Raw genomic sequence first — 21868 nt, 5'->3', positions numbered from 1 at the left:
AATCTAGTCAAGAGGACTTGGGGAGATGAGAGAACTTTCTGGAGGAAGTGGATTTCATCTGAAACCCAAGGCAAAGCGTGGAGGTGGGGAGGGATGGCTGCGTGGAGGTGGGGAGAGAATTTCAGGGATTAAGAACAGCACATGGCCAGGAAGGAGCTTTTGTGATGAAGCTGCTGAGAGAAGCTCAGTACAACAGAGGGATCGGTCAGAGGAGGGTAACAGGAAGTAGGGAGAAAGAGGTCGGAAGGGAAAGGGAGGATTGCATAAGATCACGTAAAGGACTTTGCATTTTCTTCTAAGGATGGTGGGAAGCCTCTGAAGCATTTAACGCTATGGAGCAACACACTCAGATCTGCATTTGGTAAAATTCATTCTGGCTGTGATATGGACAATGGGATAGAGAGGAGCCCGAGTGGATGTGGGGGGGGGCGGGCAGTTAGGGGGCTGTTTCCATAGCCAGTGAGGTGGCCAGTGGAGAAGCACAGAAAGAGACAGTACAATATATATTCTGGAGGTAAAATTGATACGACATGATAATTGAATATGAGAGCTAAAGAAGAGGCAAAGTGTCAAGTCCCACGTTTCCAGCAGGAGCAATTAGGTGACATTTACTGAGACTACTGAGACGGGGGATGCTGGAGGAGGGGCAGGTTTGAGGCGGATGGAACAATGGCACCCTGCTAGGCAGACGGTTAGATGGCTCTGAGATTCTGAAGACAAGTGGAGAAGAGAGCCTGGTTTACAGAAGTGGATGAAATCACGAGGGAAAGACTGTAGATTAAAAGGCCAAGTGGACCCAGGGCCAAGCTAAGAAGAATCTAGTGTGTGAAATTCAGATGGAAGAAAATAGCCTCTCAAAGGGATGGAAGAGGAACAGAGAGGGAGGAGGAAAAGCCATTTTTCAAGGAGAAAGTAAAAAGGTGAAGACAGGTCAAGTCTGAAGGACCCCAGTGTCCTTTGAATTTCACAACTCGGAGGTCATTAGCCGGAGCAAGCCAGTAGAGTGGCTAGGGCAGAAGCCAGACTGGTGTGGACAGAGGCGTGGGGAAAGATGCAGATCACTGTTTTGAGATGCAGAAAGAGCTGTAGCTGGAAGAGGATACAGGCTTCAGGAAAAACTTTCTTTTATTTTTCTTTTTGAAAGGAGAACCTAGAGCATCGTGAATAATGATACTGAGCAGCCACAGAGAGGAAAAGGCTGAAGATCCAGGAGAAAAAGGGAGTCACCCATTCAGGGAGGTTTACAGGAGGACAGAATAGAGGGGACCCAGAGTACAGGTGGAACTCACCTTGATGGCAGGTGGGTCCACTTCCTCCACTGTAACAGGAGGAGAAGCGGATGGGAACAAAAGCAAACTGGCTGATGGATTTGGCGTAGGTATTTGAGACAGTTCTCAGCGGGTAGCTTCTGTGAACTCTGAAACATAAAGCCAGGTCCTGCACTGACAAGGAGTGGAAGACGGGGCTTGGGGGATGAAATTTCAAAGCAGAGGAGGTTATTTCAGAGACTGACCTAACTAGAGAAAGAATTTGGAATGGTCACGCGCTCTTTTTAAGTAGTTGCAACAACAATCAATCAGTCGGAGGTTGGAGGATAACAGGGAGAAATTCCAAAAGTATCATTCTCCCCACTTATACCTGTCCCTCTTAAACATGCTATATTAAGACCAATCATTAGTTCTTTGTGCGATTTGTGATTCTCCACGACTTAATAAACACTGCGGCTTTGAAAAGGTGTATTTTGAGCAGAAATTTCTTTAGATGGAAAACACTGAATTGCAAAAAGTGAAAATTAATTGCAAAAAGAGAAACTGTGAAACAAGCTCCTTGCTTGGCCAGGGGCCACGCCTTCATTCCACTGCCCCCCCTTCCCCACCCCGCCAGACCTGTTCTCCTATATCTATTTCCTTCCCTCCCTTCCTTCCTTCCTCTCTTACTTCTTTAGCACCCAGCATGGTGCTGAACTTGCAGGAAGGAATCCATAACATCAGTACTTCTAACCGTATCTCTTGTGCCACCATGAAGAGTCAATCTTCAATGGTTCTTCAATCTTGAGACACAGGGTTATGGCAGGCTCTGGGCTTTTTTGTTTTGTTTTCTTTTTCCCTTTGTAAAATACTGAAACTCCAGATTGGAAACCCAGGGAATCACCTGCAAGCATTCTCTCCCTCTCTTCCTGTGCTCCTCACTCACACGTAGAGAAACATACTCCTACATTTGAGATAGGTTTTTGCTCTAAGCACCAGGAGAAGAAAGAACGCTCTGTTGGGTTCTACTTAACATTCTGCTGCAACTTGTGTGGGTGTGAAACTCTGATCCAGTTATGAAATCTTAAGACTTTAATGCTGAAAAGGATCTTAGAGACCATTTTATCTACCCACTGGCCTGGACTGCACTCCATGTTGTGGATGAGAAACTTACAGTGGTTTAGCTTGTGGCCCCAGGAAGCCATTCCTTGAATTGATGGCCTCAGTCATCTGTGAACAGGGTACAGAACTAACTCCTAGGATGTTAGTTCATTTAAACCCTTCTGAGATGGGTTCATCTTTTTCTTTGCCCACAGACTCTAGCACGGCGCTTCTCATGCGTTATTGCTTAATGAACCCTCGGTAATTTGAATTTGTTGTTCAGGATCCTTGAGTAACAAAAGGAGCACAGATCTTTGGATTAATGGAGGTTGCCAAGTCGTCATCAGACTAAGGTCTAGGTTTTAATGTAATTTCCCTTCCTTCAGTTTAGAATGAAAGTATTACAGAAAAATGGGTGAAATGCCACTGAGCATGGTAATAAATTTCTGACATGTGGCATGCAATCTGTGAGAGCATTCCTTCACTTGGTCCCACACTTTGGGGAGTAATGAAGTAGAAAATTAAATTAAATAAGCTTTTATTATTCTGTGGCTCCTTTGCAAAGGGTACCATCAAATACTTTTAGAAATATATTTTCCGAAAGCAACTGCTGAAGTTCTTTCACATTATTGAATTGTGAAAAAGTATTTTCTCATCTCTCTTATGTTTTCCTTTTCCTTTCTTTTTGCCTTCGGTAGAATCAGATCCATGGTAACTTACTTTGGGTTGCCTCAGAAATATACACTTAGCACCAGAAGGCTTCAAGGTGAAACCTGAAAGTTAGGCTCTAAATTAAACCAGGAAAAGTAACAAGGTAATACTTTTATTGTTTTCATTTATATCGCCCTTTAACCTTAGGTTTCTGTGCAGGCTTATATGTCTTAGATGTTGCAGATATTTCTATGGCCGCTAGGTTCTTTACTTACACCTAATTACATCATACTCGGTAATTAATTTCATCTATAACATGTCTGATCATACATTACTTACTTTTTTTTCATATGAAGTAAATTTATCTATGATCACAAAATGATACTTGACAGCTGAAAGCAGGACCTTGTATCCTTGGCTTCTAGCCCAGGGATTTCAGTGATGTCACCTCTCATGGTCTATAATGTTTTTTCTCATTTCATCTGTTCTCTTTCAGACTACTATTGTTTTAGCGGCATATAGAGAAAGAAGTCCCTCTCTCCTTGTGCAGCTGACTAATGTCAGTTATTGAACATGTATGAATGGGACACGACTTGCAGTAATTGTAAGTGTCATTCAAGACAGACATTCTCTTATGTTCCGCAGGCACAGAGACAGGGCACGTGGAATGGGAGAAATGTGGGGTTTGGGATCCCACAGCCTCAGGTGTGTACCCCAAACCCACACCACCTATTACCTGAAGACAGGAAATGTAATTCCTCATCTAGAGCGCATCATTCACTGAAATAGCACTGTTCTCAATGTGGTGCCCAAGTAACACTCTTAGAAACATGTTTTACATATATATCTTTAAACACTTCCCTACAAGAATTTAGAATGGTCAAAACATCCATGAAACAAAACAAAACATTTCCCCCGCTCCAAAATAAACCGCCTATAACTCTTAATACATCATTATTTTATAGAGAAACTGAGGCTTGGAGAGGTGAAACAACCTGCCCAAGGTCCTACAACGGGCTGGGGCTTGAGCCCCATTCTATCAGATTCCAGAGTCCAAAGGCTTGTAACACCTGAGGGAGGGAACAGGAACCAGAATCAGTCTCAAAGCCAAAGGAGGAAGGTTGATGGTGGGAAAAATGAAATAGACCTAAACATTGCCCATATTTCACCTACATGTATCCATCCATGGTCACCGATTAATCCAGAAACAGGTGGTTTTCAGGCCTCTGATGTGGGAGGGGCAGGGAATGACACAACAGAAGTTCATGGTACATTCTTTTGACTCATCCAGGAAGACAGGAAGCTGAACAATTGTCGGGCAATTAAATTCCAAACTGTACATCATTTAATAACTAATGTGGCATGAGCATGGTTAATGAGAGGCCAGTGTATACTGCAATCATCAGGAAAGCTGCATGGAAACGCACCACCGAAGTGGTAGGACTTGTGTCTTATCTCAGAGAACACACAGGGCAGAGAATGCTTTACTGGTGTAGCACAGACATGCTTAAAAGGTTCAGAGGGTCGAGAATGCGGGGTCATCAGAAGCCTGGTATGAGCACAAGGGAGAGGATGGAACCCAGGTAGAATTGGAAAGCCAGCGCCGATTGCAAAAACTCTCAGAGCCATTCTCAGGCATAGAACTAATACGGCAAGGCATCTCTGTGTGACACTCCATCTAAGAGGGAAGAGCCAGGGGTTAGCGGACTGGAGGCGGCCAGAGTTAGGAAATTCAACCAGAAGATGAGAACAGGCATCCAGGGGAGAAGAGGAGAGACAGCACAGCACAGTCTGTTATATAAAAAGACATAGTACAGTCGACCTTCCACATCTGTCCCAAGTTTGGTCAATCTGACACCTTTCTTTCTAAGGGTTCCAGTCTCCTCAGCGTGAGGGAACATTACCTTTTATTTTTCCAAGTTTCAACAATCACCAGAGAAGGAGTTGTGTGTTTGCCTGTGCAGGCGCTGTGCACCCTTGGGAGAGGTTGAGGGGAATGCTTATCTGAGAAGAGGAGAGGGTAACGCTGCCCGACTGGTGTTGGGGCACAGAGGCAGGGAGAGGACGCTGGGCTTGACCCTACACCCAGCTCATTCATCTGCCTGCCCTGAGCCGTGCTGGTAGCTTCCAGCCACAGCCCTGCCTCTCAAGAAGACTCTGTGGGGAAGGATACATGTTGGCATATTTTGTCTATACTTCCTAGAGGCTGGAAATAACTTCAAATCACAGAGAGAGTCCCATAGGGGCTCCGATACCCCATAGCAAACCTGACAATTGATAGAGGTCTCTGCACAAGAATTCTTGGTTTCATCTTCCTTCCCTTTACCACTCTGCGCATTTCACATGAATTCTTTGAAACTCTGTTTAGTGGAATTTCCTGCTTCCATTTTCTCTCTGTTCAGTCCACATTTCCTGCTTGAGAATGATCTATAACTGGTTGGTGCATGTGAGATGTGCTGTCCCTCACGTGGTCTCATCCTAACTTCTGGACATTATTTCAAGACTTTGCCTCAACCTAGTACTGGGACTTCTGGCCTTCTCCCTACTTGTTCACTGTGTCTGTGCACAGCACCTGGTGGCCCTGACGTGGCTTCTAAATCCGAATCCCCTGGGTCAGCATCCCCCTCTCTGCTCCACGTGTCCATGGATCTCTTGTCTTGAGAATTCTGTTCAATGAACACCAGCGAGTGTTCATCCCAGGCCACATGTCATCACTCACTGCTTATACATATAAGCTACTCTTCAGGGACTCCAAACAAAAGTAGCATTAATTAATATCCCTTATTCCATCTATGAACACCCCGTGCTCATTTTGTGATGAATGTGGGCTCTGCATATAAGATAGCATAGTCTTCATCAACTTAACTCCTAATGATGGTCAGTGAGGCCCTTCGATGACCTTGCTGCCACCTTACCCTGTCTCTCTCCTCTGCTCACTGCCCCCTACCTTCACGTGGATCACACGGCTCTTACCTGCCTAAGGCTGTCACCTGTGCTGCTTCTCTTGCAAGACTGCTGTTCCCCCACTTGGCTGGGTCCCTGTCAACCCCAGTCTCTGGTTATTTGTTACCTGCTCAGGCAGGCCTTCCTACATGACGTCCTCCCTGTTACTGTCGTTCTTGATGCCCTGTAATATCCTGCAGAGCATCTAACAAAAACTAAAGAGTACCTTTGTTTACTTGGCTAACTCTCCTCATTTAGATGCGAAGCCCCTAGAGGTGGGAACCTGGTCTGTTTCTTCACCATAGCACATAGTATGGATCAATATATATTAATCACCACCACAGCACATAGTATGGGTCCATATATATTAATCAAAGGGATAAATATTATCAGAGCTTTCCTTAGCTCTAGATAATGTTAGAGCCTCACCTTAGTAAAGGTGATGAGAATAATATATTGCACATATATTTAAGATGTTACAAATTTGGTATATTTTAATCAATGTATGCAACAAATGATATTTTTAGGAAAGTCTGATAATTTGCAGTCATACTCTTACTGCAGAGATGAGGATAAAGAAGAGAAATAGCCTGGTTGGGCTCCCTGGAGCTGAAGTCATTGCTCAAGGACAGTGAATAATGCTATAAAATCACTTGTACTATAAAGATCATTATCTAAAGTCATTATCATACACAGGACATTCAAACGTCACACTGAGCTTTCTTTCCTCATACTTCAATCCTGACAATTCTCAAAACACCCAGACTTACTTTCTATTTCTCAGAGAAAAGGAGGATAAATCAAGGAGACACTTGAAAATTAACAAATAATCACAAATTTATAAAAGTGCAGAGAGAGCCCTGTGTTTCAGTCATTAGAAACACGCCTCCTTATCTGCCTGCAAACTGTCCTTATTATTATTCTCAATTTTAAAAGTTGCTATCACTACTTTTTGGAGTAATAGCAGAATATTTTCACAACCTCAGGGTAAGCAAAGATTTCTTAGGACACTAAAAAGCATTAACCATGAAGGAGAAAAGTAATTTATTGTTCTTTATCAAATTAAAAATTTCAACTCATCAAAAGGCACTTTAAATAAAGTGAATGGACAAATCACAAACTGGGAAAATATTTACCATACGTGTATCTGACAAAGGACTTCCCAGAATATAGGAAGAACTCCTACCATCAGCAGTAGACAAGTGATTGGTCAAACTGAGAAAAAACTTGAATAGACATCTCGCCAAGGAAGATATAGAAATGGGCAATAGTGCATAAAAAGATGGTGCAGGGGCTTCCCTGGTGGCGCAGTGGTTGAGAGTCCGCCTGCCGATGCAGGGGACGCGGGTTCGTGCCCCGGTCCGGGAGGATCCCACATGCCACGGAGCGGCTGGGCCCGTGAGCCATGGCCGCTGAGCCTGCGCGTCCGAAGCCTGTGCTCCGCAACGGGAGAGGCCACAACAGTGAGAGGCCCGCGTACCGCAAAAAAAAAGAAAAAAAAGATGGTGCAGATTAACAGCCATCAGAGATCTGCAAATGCAAGCCACGAGAGATACCATTTCCTACCCACTGTTGGTGAGGGTAAGGAGCAGCTGGAACTTTGAACATTGCTGGTGAAGTGTGGGGCAGTCTCTTACAAAGCTAAACATTTACCTTATGATCTAGCAATCCCATTTCTTGGTCCGTATCCAATGGGAATGAAACAAGCTATTCACAGACTTGTACAGGAATTTTCAGAGCAGTCTTTTTCACAAGAGTCCCAAACTAGAAACAACTCAAATGTCAAAAATAGGATAAATAACTTGTAGTTTAGTCATACAATAGAATATTACTCAACAATAAAAAAGGAATGAACTACGGATACATGCAACAATCTCAAAAATACCATGGTAAGTGAATGGAGCATTTACAATGTTTTTGCTGTGTAATTCCATTCATTTGAAGACCAAGAATAGACTGAACTAACCTATGGTGATAGAAATAAGAAAGTTGTTGCTTGGGCAGTAGAGAGGAGATGAGGGGGTGGGAGGGAAATGGAATTGACTGGAAAGGGCCATGAGGGAAATATTTAGGGTATGAGATTCAGTGTCGTATTTTGTGTGGCCATTATACAGGGCATATACAATTGTCAAAACTCATTGGATCAAACAATGTTTGGATTGAGTCAAAACTCATTGGATCAAACAAACAAATTATCTGTGCATTTTACTGCATATAAATTGCACATTAATTTAAAAAATTAAAATATTCTATTATTTAAAAAAACTTTAACACTAAACATCATTCGGAATATTTCTCTACTTTCTAAGGAAGCATTTAAAAAAAATTCTTGTTCTACTGAATTCTACATGCCTGGTTTACAATATACGATGAGGACAGTAATTTATCCAGTTTCACTAGATTAAGCCTCAATTTACTGTGAAGTTCAACACCATAAAGATAAAGAAGTACCAAAAAAAAAACACCTCACCCCCCCCAAACAAACAAAAAACCCCTGCTCTGAATCAGGATTAAGTTTTCAAAGATGAATGTCATTGCTGCAGTATACCAGCAAGGGGAGCACTTACACTTTGAGAAGAATTTCATCCTCATCATGACTGAATTATTCTATAGGCACTTTAACGAGACCAAAAATTGACTTTTGGGTGTAGCCACAATGGAAATGACAGATCATTTTAATGCACGAGAAAAAGATTGGAAACCTTGACCCTCTAGATTACTTTGCACCTCAGTGAGAAGGGAAAAAACAGATCAGCTTATTAAAAGAATATGTTCACGTAATTCAGATACCTGGAAAACAAAAGAACAGCTAAATTAACTGTGGGATGCCACTTTTGCTTGGTTAATTATTCCCATACGAGAATAATAATGTACATACATCCCGTTCTTCCACAAAAAGAAGACCTCAACAACTCCACTATTTTGATGGATGCGGGAATAACAGCATCTGTTTGTACAGAATTTGCAAGCTGTTTGAATACTGGAGTCTGTCTGAGTGTAGGTAAGACCGGCAAACGGTAATTTTTTAAAATCTTGAAGCATAAGGGCTTTTCAGTGGAGATGGTTAGGCCGCGAATCTGAAGGTTTGTTGCATTTTTTATATATATCATGATGTTCATCAATTCTTGTAAGATTTGTAAGGCTTAATTCTCACATAACCTCAGGAAGGCTGTAGAAAAATCTCTAACGATAGAGATTTTACCCTTCCTGCCAGGTTCAGTAATCCTGGATTTACAGAAAAGAATGTTCTGGCTGACAATGGCAAGCATGTCCCCAGGCACATGCAAATGCAGAGCTCCCAGCAGGGACACTTAGAGTATGGGTAACTGCCCCCCTGACACGCTAACCTCGTAATAACCCTGACCTTAATTCTAACACCATAGCAGCTTCTCAATTCTCCTCATTCCCCAGAGAAGCTGAGCACAGAGGAACCAGCATTGTGTGCCCTGGAAAATGCCCTGAGCCATGCCCAGCGGCGGGGCTGGAATCCCCACTTGTAGGGAAGCCACATCTCTACATTCTGTAGTGCTCATGAATCTGAGATGTACTTTCCTCCCTTGGAGCCAGCTGAGCCCGAGGACACTTGGTACGCAGAAGCAAGAGTCGCTTCTGGAAGCGTGTAGAACAGAATGCAAGAGCTTTAGAACATGAGCAAGTGTGTAGGCTAACTCTGAGTTGCAGCCAGGAGCAACTCTTCCTTTAAAATCACACGCCACTTCAGCCCTTCCACAAAGGCATCCCTCTGCTCTGGGAGAGCGGATGCTAGTAACATGCAAAAAGGCATCACCCATGAATGTGGGTACCTTTGGCTGGGACATAAACCCTGCCAGAAGATTCTCCTCATGGAAATCCACGGAACACTTCTCAGCTCAACATCCCTAAGAAACGATTTGGAATTACTTCCACTCATGAAATAAAAGGAAATCAGTTATTTTTTTCAGTTTCTATACATGGATGTCCAAGGAAATATAGGATCCGGAGTAAGAAGATTCAAGTTTAGACTCTGCCTTGAACATTTCCTCCAGACCCCCAAGTCTGTGCTGTTACAATCTGGACCGTGTTTTTGCTGGCAAGGATTCACTGGGTTGTCCCGCACTGAACATCATTTCACTATGCGCAAAGGATTTTTAAAGAATGAGAAAAATATAGAAATGAAGTGCTGCGGCACACGTGGTCCTAATTTTGAGTTTGCCACCTAATGGACATGAGTCTTGTGTTCTTCCAACTAAGCAGAAAATAAACCAAATTAACTCCCAAGAGTTAACTAAAACCTGTGAGAGGTACAAAGGGTGGAGATGAAGTATAAAGGGGACAATATACATGGAACCCAGAAATGGGAAAAATACTGATTAGAGGAGGAAATAGAAGGAAGGTGTAGTTAGAGCTAAAGAAAGGAAAAAGATAGAGATGTTTGTGTGTTTTTAAAAATTTAATTTTTAATTGATGTAGAGCTGACTTAACAATATTAGTTTCAGGTGTACAACAGGGTGATCCAATACTTTTATAGATTGTACACCATATATAATTATTATAATATTATTGACTGTATTCCCTATGACTTATTTATCTTATAATTGGTAGCTTGTTGTGGTTTTTTTTTTTTTGATTGAGAAACATTTCTCCCTTTGAGGAGATCTGTTTAATGTGTAAGGCAGATGCACATTGCACATTAGGGAGGGAAGGAGGAAGCCCAGACAGACAGAGAGAAGAATCTTATGTTTAAATGTTCTTGTCCTACCTTAAAATATACATTTTATTTCATTACCAGATATACTATTTGCAACTGTAAAGCGCCTAGAAGGAAACATAGGCAGTAAGCCATGTGACATTGGTTTTGGTGATAATTTCTTGAAACTGACACCAAAGGCAAAAGTAAAATAAACAAGTGAGATTACATCAAACTAAAAAGGCTCTGAACAGCAAAGGAAACCATCAACAAAATGGAAAGGCAACCTACCAACTGGGAAAAAAAAATTTGCAAATCGTTGTGTTTGTTTTTATTGAGGGGTGAGTTGCTCACCATATTGGATCGACCGGCATACAGACCAGGTAGGAATGAATGGCAGTTGTAGAGGGAATGCTCGTCTGGCTGGCATGGCACCAGGTGATTAAAGCACATTCCAGAAAGGGCTGATGTACATTTATGGCATGTGGGAGAATCCCCAGCCTGAGACCCAATCAGGAGACATGGTGTTTCCTACCCTGGGGGAGGCAAAGATGGGCTGCACTTCAGCACGGCTCCTGCCATGTAGGGAAGGACCACACGTGGGGAGTGAAGATGCTGTATGACCTGGAACAATCTATACATCCTCAGGTGACCGCAAATGACTGAACGGAATGTACAGGAAGCAAGGTGCTTAGAGGTGAATTCTGTGTGACCCCCTGTTGGCGTTCACAGAAGAGTGGGCTTTGGGAGCCAAGTCTGAGGAGAGAGAAGAAAGAGCTCTGGGGTTTTCCAGCCCCTAATGAGTCTCTGCAGTTGTATTTTCACAGAAGCCTAGAGTTTTGTCTGAATTTGACGAAGTTTTCCTAAGGTGCTTATATTCATTATCTTCAAAGATCTTGGATAGTAGCTAGCACCTTGAGTTAGTATATCCTTCATGAATAATTACTCACTGAATGAATCAACCCAGTTCCCAAAAGAGGAGTGTGTCTCCCATTAATTAAAATAGGAGTCAATAATGGGTAAACTATAGCCTATATTTTCTTTATTACTGCCGTTTGGCTTATGAAGGATGCTCTCCAGCCTTTCAAATCTCCCCCTGAGGGAAGTTAAGTTGACTATCAAGATAGATCTTGGCAGCTCTCTCTTGGGGTCCCCAGCGCTCACTAAGCATTTAAGAGAACACTGGACATCATCCTAGTGGCTGGTGAGATAACCCATGTCCAGGTGTGGGAGAGGAAGTGTGGTCCTGCCTGCTGCATGCAGTGAATTCTGTACTGAGGTCTAGAAAGGATGCTGGTGACATGAGGGACCAGCAGCATGCACTTGGGCTCCTTTTTATTTGGTTCATATGCCAATTTTTTATCCCAGAGGAGGCAGAAACCTCTTTCACTGCCTTGTGTGCTAGGGAAGAACTAAAACTCGAGTGGAGGAAAGGCTGGGGTAGGTGCTGTGAGCCAAGGGTGGTCAGTGAGAGGGGAGGAGGGGGCAGAGGGTCTGGTGGGTCTCTAAGCAGCAGCCTGTGTCTGGAGCTCAGCTGGTAGGAGAGCAGAGAACCTTGGGGACTTTGGCAACTCAACTCTCTTACTTGATAATGACAAGAGCCTTAGGATCACAGGCAGCTGACCCTGAAGAGAAAACACTGCCTTCTGCCAACCCAGTGTAGAGGCTGGAGTACAGGTCTTGGAGTACCAGCCACCAAGGTCCTGGGATCTGCACTGATCAACATTCTCAATTGTTCCCTTAATGACACAGTGCCTGCTTTGACCTTCCCTAACCCCAGGCCATCAGATCATCTCTACTGGCTGCTCTGGAGCTCTTAAGTGTGACTGTACATGCAAAGCCATGTTTTCACAAGGATTCTTAATGCTGCCTAAAAACAGTTTTCCATGTCCCTTTCCAATTTTCATTCCTCATTCCAATTTTTTTTCTCTCTCCCTGGGGATAAGCTCCTATTCACAGATGATAATCACCTTGCAGCTCTCATCTGTAGAGCACTTTCATGTGAATACATTGTACATAGCTTGTCTTTAATAATATCAACAACCCATATAAGCTATGTACTGTTATCCTCATTTTATAGATGAGAGTTCAGTGAGGTTAAGACAACACTGAAATGTACATGGGTTACATGACCTGCCCATGTTATATCACTCACAGGCACCTGAGCTGGGATTCAAACTTTGTATCCTCCTAGTCTACATCTTATGCTCATCCAACAGTATAACGGAAAGAAAATTGAAGCTCTTAGATATAAACTCCCTCAAATTTCTTTATATGCACCTACAAATTTTAATCAATCAATTAATTAATTAATTTCCCCTTCTCTCCTCCAGCAGGGAGAAGCTGATTCTGTCCTGTGTTCCTAAAAGTCCTCTCAATTATTCACGAATAGTCTTATCTATTCCCATTTCTTCACATTTCAGGTCTCTGCACATGACTCTCAAATCCTTCTGTGAGCTCCAACTGTTGTTTCCAATCACTAAGGAAGGGCATATTTTTTAGTAATATACCTTTTTATAGACCATATACTGTTCCCCCACCTCCTCAGCTCTCCACATCTAACACGTCTGCTCTGTGTTTCTTAAGCAATCCATGTATTCCCTATCTCCATACGTTTGCTCATACTGATTTGAAACGTTATCCTTTTCTCTACTTGTAGAAATTCTTTTTATTTTTTTAAGAATGAGCTCCAATGTTATACCTGCTATGAATAGTTCCCCAACTTTTTAGTCAGATTTAATGGTATACTTTCTGTGTTCCCAAAGCACTTTGCTTACAAGGATGAATAACACATCACTTATCACATGAGAAAACTGTCTTCATCTCTGTTTCAACTTATGGGCTGCTGGCACAATGTAGACAAGAAGACAGTTTTATTTATCTCTACACACCTTGAAGCAATAAGCACAGCCCTTGGCTAAGTGTTTGTTGAATGAATGAATGGTGATTTAGTTACTGCTCTGATTTTTCAACATGCCCCAAGGAGGGCATGATCTGATTTGGGGTTTTTTTTTTCTCACCTTAAATCTTCACTATCAACCTGGGAAGTTTTCTAGCCTGCTTTGTGAAAATATTGAGTTTTAAATTTTAAAAAATTACCTGCAGTATAAAAATCACAAAAAAGGAAAGGAAAATGATACATCATTTTTCTTGTAAAAATAAACACACGACTGCCATCCAGGTGATCAATGTTACAGATAAGCATCCAAAAAATTAAAATTTGTAAATTAAAAAAATAAGATAATAAGAATTGATCCTCTTCTATTAACAAATGCTTATGTTCACATACAATACAATAGTACTTTTCATTAGATTGGAATAATGAGTTTGGGGAGATGGGAGGAACAGGGGGATGCTAGCCTGAATTATGCAAGTCAGAATTATTGAAAGCAATACAGTTTTATTACTTTCAATACTATGATCTGCCAATAAAGCCTGGCTAATGACATGGATCCTTATTTTATAGCCAAATCTTTTTGCCTAAAGACCACCGTATATGCTAAAGCCATGAAAACAATTATTCTTTTAAAGTAAGTTACAGGTGTTCCCTCTATTTCTCTTAACAAATCCATTCCTTGCAGAGAATTCAAAGGTAAATTTCATCTTGGTCTTGGTCAAATTGTCAAAAATTGCATAACAGTAATATCTGAACTAATAAGGTTTTACTGAATTCTTAGAGGAAGACATTTCTGGAAAATAATGAATAGAGTCCAATGTCCCAGGGAAGTGTTAAATACTTTTAAAATAAAAATTGGTAAAATGTGAAGTTTTTCAAATAAGATGAACGTTAATTATTCATTAAGCTAGATATAAGTGAAATCCCACTTCAAAGTCTTTGTCTTCCTGTGTAAATTTCTTGAGGGCAAGGGTCATGGTTTGCTGGCTTCTCTCCCCCACCCTCCAAGCCTTTATACACCCCAACAACGTCACCTAGGCTGTGCTTTCTGATGATGGTTATCTTCATAAGAACAGGTGTATAAAAGCAACATTACGGGGTTTTCAGATATTGTGGGTTTTTGCTCTGCTTATCTAAAACTACCTGAGACCCAAACATCACGGAGAGTTTACTCTCTGATTCTGGCTATAGGCTGCAAGGAATTTACAGGCCCCCATCCTGGAAAAGAAGAGAGAGGAAATTCATATATTACCATCACATGCAAAGACATTTAAGAAACAATCTACATTGATATACCTCAAAGTCTCTGATATTTATTGCTAGCCAAGAAAATCATGGGAAGGGAGAGGATCGTGAAACAGAATATGTCATCCCTGTGTTTCTGGGCTACTCAAGTGGTGACAGGCTTCATGTCACTTATTAGGGAACCTGGCATTACCTTCAAATTTTGCCACAGAACAGACAGCTTTGTGCCTATCCCGTCTACATCAGAGAAACAGATCTGGGGACTACTGGGGTAGGCGGAGCTGGAAAACATCCATCACAAGGAAGAAAATTTCCTTGCATTCTTTGCATTCTACTCCATAACCTTTCAAGGTGTTGATACACAATTATAGTTTCTGCTTAAAACTTTTGAGTACTTAGGATAGATCTCTTTAGGTAAAATTGATACTTGGGATAGATACGTCAGGTACATCTCCTGGTGTGGAACATCCAGTGACCCACTGTTGGATAACTTGGTTTGTGAAGCTTGGAAGAGTAAATGAACTGAAATCTAGGATAAAAGGACAAAAGCTCTTTGAGGGAAGCAATCCCATGGATATTTAAATCATCCAGAACTACTGGTGGTTTACTTTATAGTGAAGAGCTCTAATTTTGGGGGTTTCCCTTGAGCCAACGATTTTCCATCCTGATAATCAAGAAAGACGACCTCTTTCTGCCAGATGAAATTACTAAATGTAACAGAATATTTCTTCTGGTTTAGTCATCTCTGGGGAGAGGTGAGTCTCAGCTCATTCTGAGAACAATTCTAGGGAACCACAAGACGGCTATTCAGACTTTTGCTTTCTAGATTACACTGGTCCAATTCTTCTTTCAAAAAAACATATTATAACTATATAATATATAATACATATTATATACAGTACACTATACAATATATTTTATATATTGTATAATTTTAATATATATTATATACTACATGTGAAACTATGTATTAATATATATCTTATACATATGTATATGTAATGTTTTCCTCTTTGCGCATTGTCTTGTTTTTCAAAATATCCCTTTCAAAGTATGTTGATAAAAATTTGAACAATTACTTAAGAATGATGAGGCTTAAACAATGGTAGGATTAATTCTCTGTCCTGCTATTGTGCTCCATTTAAAAAACCCACTACCAGCGTGATTCATATATAATATTGTTTTCCTAACCTTAATTGAAACAAAGATCCTATTGGCACTTGCCTTCTTAATGAATCTATCACCAAATTTCATTTGTGCTAGAATATACCAGTTTATACTTATGTCAATTAAATGCTATTCTAGTAATAACTTATAAGCAAAAGAATCTGAAAAAGAATATATATATATATTATATATATATATATAAGCCGAATCACTTTGCTGTACACCTGAAACTAACACAACATTGTAAATCAGCTATATTTCAATAAAAAAACTATAAAAAATAAATCAAACTAAAAAAAGGGTTTTTTTTAAAAAATGCTATTCTATCTTTAGAATGATTTAAAAAATATATCCAAGGGCATTTTGCGTCGTATTGTCATGAGTTTCCTGGGATAAGGTATCAACAGCTCCACTTGATTTAGTAATTTCTGCATTTTGGATGAAGCACTTGTAAGTCATTTGTACAGCTCATCAATAAGTTATAGGTCCTACAGTACAACTGACCCTCACGGGTTAGAACTTGATATTTAATCCACTGCTTCAACTCATTTTGATGTAATTGCAACTTTATATTTACTGGTCACCCATGTAACAATAGCATGATTAAGGTCACACTTTTGTGGCTTGGTGATAACAATATTGTTTAGGCTAGGACCCAAAATCTTTCTCTATACAAAACTGATTTTATCTGGCACATCTCATTGTTTATGTAATCTGTCCTGTAACCATGGAAGGAAATTAAATCGATGTAGAAAAAAACGGCTATTCAAAGAGTCAAATGCAGCTGCTTCCTTATCTCTTATGATATTCTGCTAAATTGCTTACAGATTGCATGAGAAATTGTTCTCATCAGGTATTGCCTCTAAGCTCTCAGGTTTATAATGATCAAGTCATTTTCTTTAAAAACGTGGATATGACAGGCTTTTTCCCCATCTCCAAGAAGGCTCAACTATAAAGGCTGTGCAAGGACTTCTGCCAATTTCTTCTTCTTTTAATTTATTGTAGTAAGAAACACATTAGATGTATCCTCAACAAATTTTAAAATGTACAGGACAGTATGTGAACTGCAAGCACAATGTTGTACAGCAGATCTCTAGAATTTTTCATCCTGCATAACTGAAACTCTACCTATGGAACAGCAATTCTCCATGCGGCTCTCCCCATCCCCAGGAAACTACCATCTGTCAATTTCTCAAGGGTCTCAGGAAACCTGACACTGGGGCATAATAATAAGATTGTACTCCCAGACAGGATACACTTTGATGGTCTAGTTTGGCTTTCCACTTGTCACAGACTGAAGTATGTAGTTAGTTGAATGCGTGTCCTACACTATATGGTAAACTTGTTGAAAACAAGTTAGATGAAAACAAGTTAGTTAGATGATTCAGTCTTACTTCTCTTTATAATTTCCCCAAATCTAGTTTAGTGTTGTATATAAATATGTAATGAATTAAACTGTAATATTTCTTTTCAAAGGTTAATATTAATTAATGTTAATTTTAAGGATCTGATAAAAAGACAGGAAAGTAAATGCCATTTATTTTTGAATTTATGAACTGTCTCCCAAAAAAAAGCCTCCTCTCTCACCTCCCAATAATAGTAATAGCATGCATAGCCCTTTAGAGGGTTTGACTATATCTTTTAAATCATTGCTGTTCCTTTTTTTTTTTTTAATGTAATGACTCACTAGGATGTTGAGCTCAGTCCGTATAATCTATATAGGCTGACTTTCTTGCTACTTGATCATGTATTAAATAACGATAAATGTTCTCCCATGGTCAGCTGTGGAAATGGTTTTAAATGTCAGCATACGGGCTTGCTTCACACAGCGGAAATTAACTGGGTTTGGCCAGAGCCACTAAAGTTAATAAGAATTCAAACCTCACATCCAGTGAACCTGTTCTTATATTGCACTTACAAGATTGATTACAATATTAAAGGCTTAATTGAGCGGCATAGACAATCTAATGAAACAAGATCTTTCCCCATCATCATATTACTTTATTCTGAGTCATTTTTGTTTTTGGTGGGAAAGCACGTTTCACCTGTTGAAACTTGGTGTAAGCACCATACTAAGTAATAGGTCTAGAACTTTGATGGGAAATCAATTTTTTTAAACATCTTTATTGTAGTATAATTGTTTTACAATGCTGTGTTAGTTGCTGCTGTATAACAAAGTGAATCACCTATATGTATACATATATCCCAATAACCCCTCCCTCTTGCATCTCCCTCCCACCCTCCCTATCCCATCCCTCTAGGTGGACACAAAGCACCCAGCTTATCTCCCTGTGCTATGTGGCTCCTTCCGACTATCTATCTATTTTACATTTGGTAGTGTATATATGTCCATGGCACTCTCTCACTTCGTCCCAGCTTACCCTTCCCCCTCCCCGTGTCCTCAACTCCATTCTCTGTGTCTGCATCTTTATCCCTGTCCTGCCCCTAGGTTCTTCAGAACGATATTTTTTTATTCCATATATATGTGTTAGCATATGGTATTTGTTTTTCTCTTTCTGATTTACTTCACTCTGTATGACAGACTCTAGGTCCATCCACCTCACTACAAATAACTCAATTTCGTTTCTTTTTATGGCTGAGTAATATTCCATTGTATATATGTGCCACATCTTCTTTATCCATTCATCTCTCAGTGGACACTTAGGTTGCTTCCATGTCCTGGCTATTGTACATAGAGCTGCAATGAACATTGTGGTACATGACTCTTTTTGAATTATGGTTTTCTCAGGGTATACGCCCAGTAGTGGGATTGCTGGGTCGTATGGTAGTTCTATTTTTAGTTTTTTAAGGACTCTCCATACTGTTCTGCATAGTGGCTGTATCAATTTTCATTCCCACCAAGATTGCAAGAGGGTTCCCTTTTCTCCACACCCTCTCCAGCATTTACTGTTTGTAGATTTTTTGATGATGGCCATTCTGACTGGTGTGAGATGATATCTCATTGTAGTTTTGATTTGCATTTCTCTAATAATTAGTGATGTTGAGCATCCTTTCATGTGTTTGTTGGCAATCTGTATATCTCCTTTGGAGAAATGTCTATTTAGATCTTCTGCCCATTTTTGGATTGGGTTGTTTGTGTTTTTGATATTGAGCTGCATGAGCTGCTTGTATATTTTGGAGATTAATCCTTTGTCACTTGCTTCATTTGCGAATATTTTCTCCCATTCTGAGGGCTGTCTTTTCGTCTTGTTTATGGTTTCCTTTGCTGTGCAAAAGCTTTGAAGTTTCATTAGGTCCCATTTGTTTATTTTTGTTTTTATTTCCATTTGTCTAGGAGGTGGGTCAAAAAGGATCTTGCTGTGATTTATGTCATAGTGTGTTCCGCCTATGTTTTCCTCTAAGAGTTTGATGGTGTCTGGCCTTACATTTAAATCTTTAACCCATTTTGAGTTTATTTTTGTGTATGGTGTTAGGGAGTGTTCTAATTTCATTCTTTTACATGTCGCTGTCTAATATTCCCAGCACTAATTATCGAAGAGGCTGTCTTTTCTCCACTGTACATTCTTGCCTCCTTTATCAAAGATAAGGTGCCAATATGTGCATGGGTTTATCTCTGGGCTTTCTATCCTGTTCCATTGATCTATATTTCTGTTTTTGTGCCAGTACCATACTGTCTTTATTACTGTAGCTTTGTAGTGTAGTCTGAAGTCCGGGAGCCTGATTCCTCCAGCTCTGTTTATCTTTCTCAAGATTGCTTTAGCTATTTGGGGTCTTTTGTGTTTCCATACAAATTGTGAAATTTTTTGTTCTAGTTATAGAAAAATGCATTGGTAGTTTGATAGGGATTACACTGAATCTGTAGAATGCTTTGGGCAGCATAGTTATTTTCACAATGTTGAAATGGTATATCTCTGCATCTGTTTGTATCATCTTTAATTTCTTTCATCAGTGTCTTATAGTTTTCTGCATACAGGTCTTTTGTCTCCTTAGGTAGGCTTATTCCTAGGTATTTTATTCATTTTGTTGCAGTGGTAAATGGGAGTGCTTCCTTAACTTCTCTTTCAGATTTTTCATCATTAGTGCATAGGAATGCAAAAGATTTCTGTGCATTAATTTTGATTCCTGCTACTCTACCAAATTCATTGATTAGCTCTAGTAGTTTTCTGGTAGCATCTTTAGGATTCTCTATGTATAGTATCACGTCATCTGCAAACAGTGACAGCTTTACTTCTTCTTTTCCGATTTGGATTCCTTTTACTTATTTCCCGTCTCTGATTGCTGTGGCTAAAACTTCCAAAACTATGTTGAATAATAGTGCTGAGAGTGGGCAACATTGTATTGTTCCTGATCTTAGTGGAAATGGCTTCAGTTTTTCACCATCGAGAACGATGTTGGCTGTGGGTTTGTCATTTATGGCCTTTATTATATTGAGGTAAGATCCCTGTATGCCTATTTTCTGGAGGGTTTTTATCATAAATGGGTGTTGTATTTTGTCAAAAGCTTTTTCTGCATCTATTGAGATGATCATGTTTTTTTTCCTTCAATTTGTTAACATGGTGTATCGCATTGAATGATTTGCATATATGGAAGAATCCTTGCATTCCTGGGATAAACCCCACTTGATCATGGTGTATGATCCTTTTAATATGCTGTTGGATTCTGTTTGCTAGTATTTTGTTGAGGATTTTTGCATCTATGTTCATCAGTGATATTGGCCTGTAGTTTTCTTTCTTTGTGACTTCTTTGTCTGGTTTTGGTATCAGGGTGATGGTGGCCTTGTAGAATGAGTTCGGGAGTGTTCCTCCCTCTGCTATATTTTGGAAGAGTTTGAGAAGGATAGGTGTTAACTCTTCTCTACATGTTTGATAGAATTCTCCTGTGAAGCCATCTGGTCCTGGGCTTTTGTTTGTTAGAAGATTTTTAATCACAGTTTCAATTTCAGTGCTTGTGATTAGTCTGTTTATATTTTCTATTTCTTCCTGGTTCAGTCTTGGAAGGTTGTGCTTTTCTAAGAATTTGTCCATTTCTTCCAGGTTGTCCATTTTATTGGCATAGAGTTGCTTGTAGTAATCTCTCATGATCCTTTGTATTTCTGCAGTGTCAGTTGTTACTTCTCCTTTTTCATTTCTAATTCTACTGATCTGGGTCTTCTCCCTTTTTTTCTTGATGAGTCTGGCTAATGGTTAATTAATTTTGTTTATCTTCTCAAAGAACCAGCTTTTAGTTTTATTGATCTTTGCTATCATTTCCTTCATTTCTTTTTCATTTATTTCTGATCTGATCTTTATGATTTCTTTCCTTCTGCTAACTTTGGAAGTTTTTTTGTTCTTCTTTCTCTAATTGCTTTAGGTGTAAGGTTAGGTTGTTTATTTGAGATGTGTCTTGTTTCTTAAGGTAGGATTGTATTGCTATAAATTTCCCACTTAGAACTACTTTTGCTGCATCCCATAGGTTTTGGGTCATTGTGTTTTAATTGTCATTTGTTTCTTGGTATTTTTTGATTTCCTCTTTGATTTCTTCAGTGATGTCTTGGTTATTTAGTAGTGTATTGTTTAGCTTCCATGTGTTTGTATTTTTTACAGATTTTTCCCTGTAATTGATATCTAGTTTCATAGCATTGTGGTCAGAAATGATACTTGATATGATTTCAATTTTCTTAAATTTACCAAGGCTTGATTTGTGATCCAAGATGTTATCTATCCTGGAGAATGTTCCATGAGCACCTGAGAAGAAAGTGTATTCTGTTGTTTTTGGATGGAATATCCTATAAATATCAATTAAGTCCATCTTGTTTAATGTATCATTTAAAGCTTGTGTTTCCTTATATATTTTCATTTTGCATGATCTGCCCATTGGTGAAGGTGGGGTGTGAAAGTCGCCTACTATGATTGTGTTACTGTCAATTTCCCCTTTTAGGACTGTTTGTATTTGCCTTATGTATTGAGGTGTTGCTATGTTGGGTGCATAAATATTTACAATTGTTATATCTTC

General features: G+C 39.8%; 1 protein-coding gene across 2 annotated transcripts in view; it reads right to left on the bottom strand.

Annotated features, from left to right (window-relative positions):
* CHST9 (carbohydrate sulfotransferase 9) overlaps nt 1–21868 on the bottom strand; it is a 198753-nt gene that overhangs the window by 78941 nt on the left and 97944 nt on the right. The window contains exons 3-4 of one of the 2 annotated variants that reach the window (XM_029232135.1): nt 14677–14722; nt 6097–6099 (exon numbers count right to left, since the gene is read on the bottom strand). The exons of the other annotated variant lie outside the window; for it this stretch is intronic. Of the exons in view, the coding sequence (XP_029087968.1) occupies nt 6097–6099; nt 14677–14722 (49 nt within the window). The remainder of the gene's footprint in view (nt 1–6096; nt 6100–14676; nt 14723–21868) is intronic. 2 annotated transcript variants of the gene reach the window in all.

The sequence above is a fragment of the Monodon monoceros genome, unplaced genomic scaffold (genome assembly GCF_005190385.1).
Source record: "Monodon monoceros isolate NGI ecotype Baffin Bay Population unplaced genomic scaffold, NGI_Narwhal_1 Super_Scaffold_1, whole genome shotgun sequence".
Classification (NCBI taxonomy): Eukaryota; Metazoa; Chordata; class Mammalia; order Artiodactyla; family Monodontidae; genus Monodon; species Monodon monoceros.
This window is presented reverse-complemented; position numbering and strand designations above follow the sequence as displayed.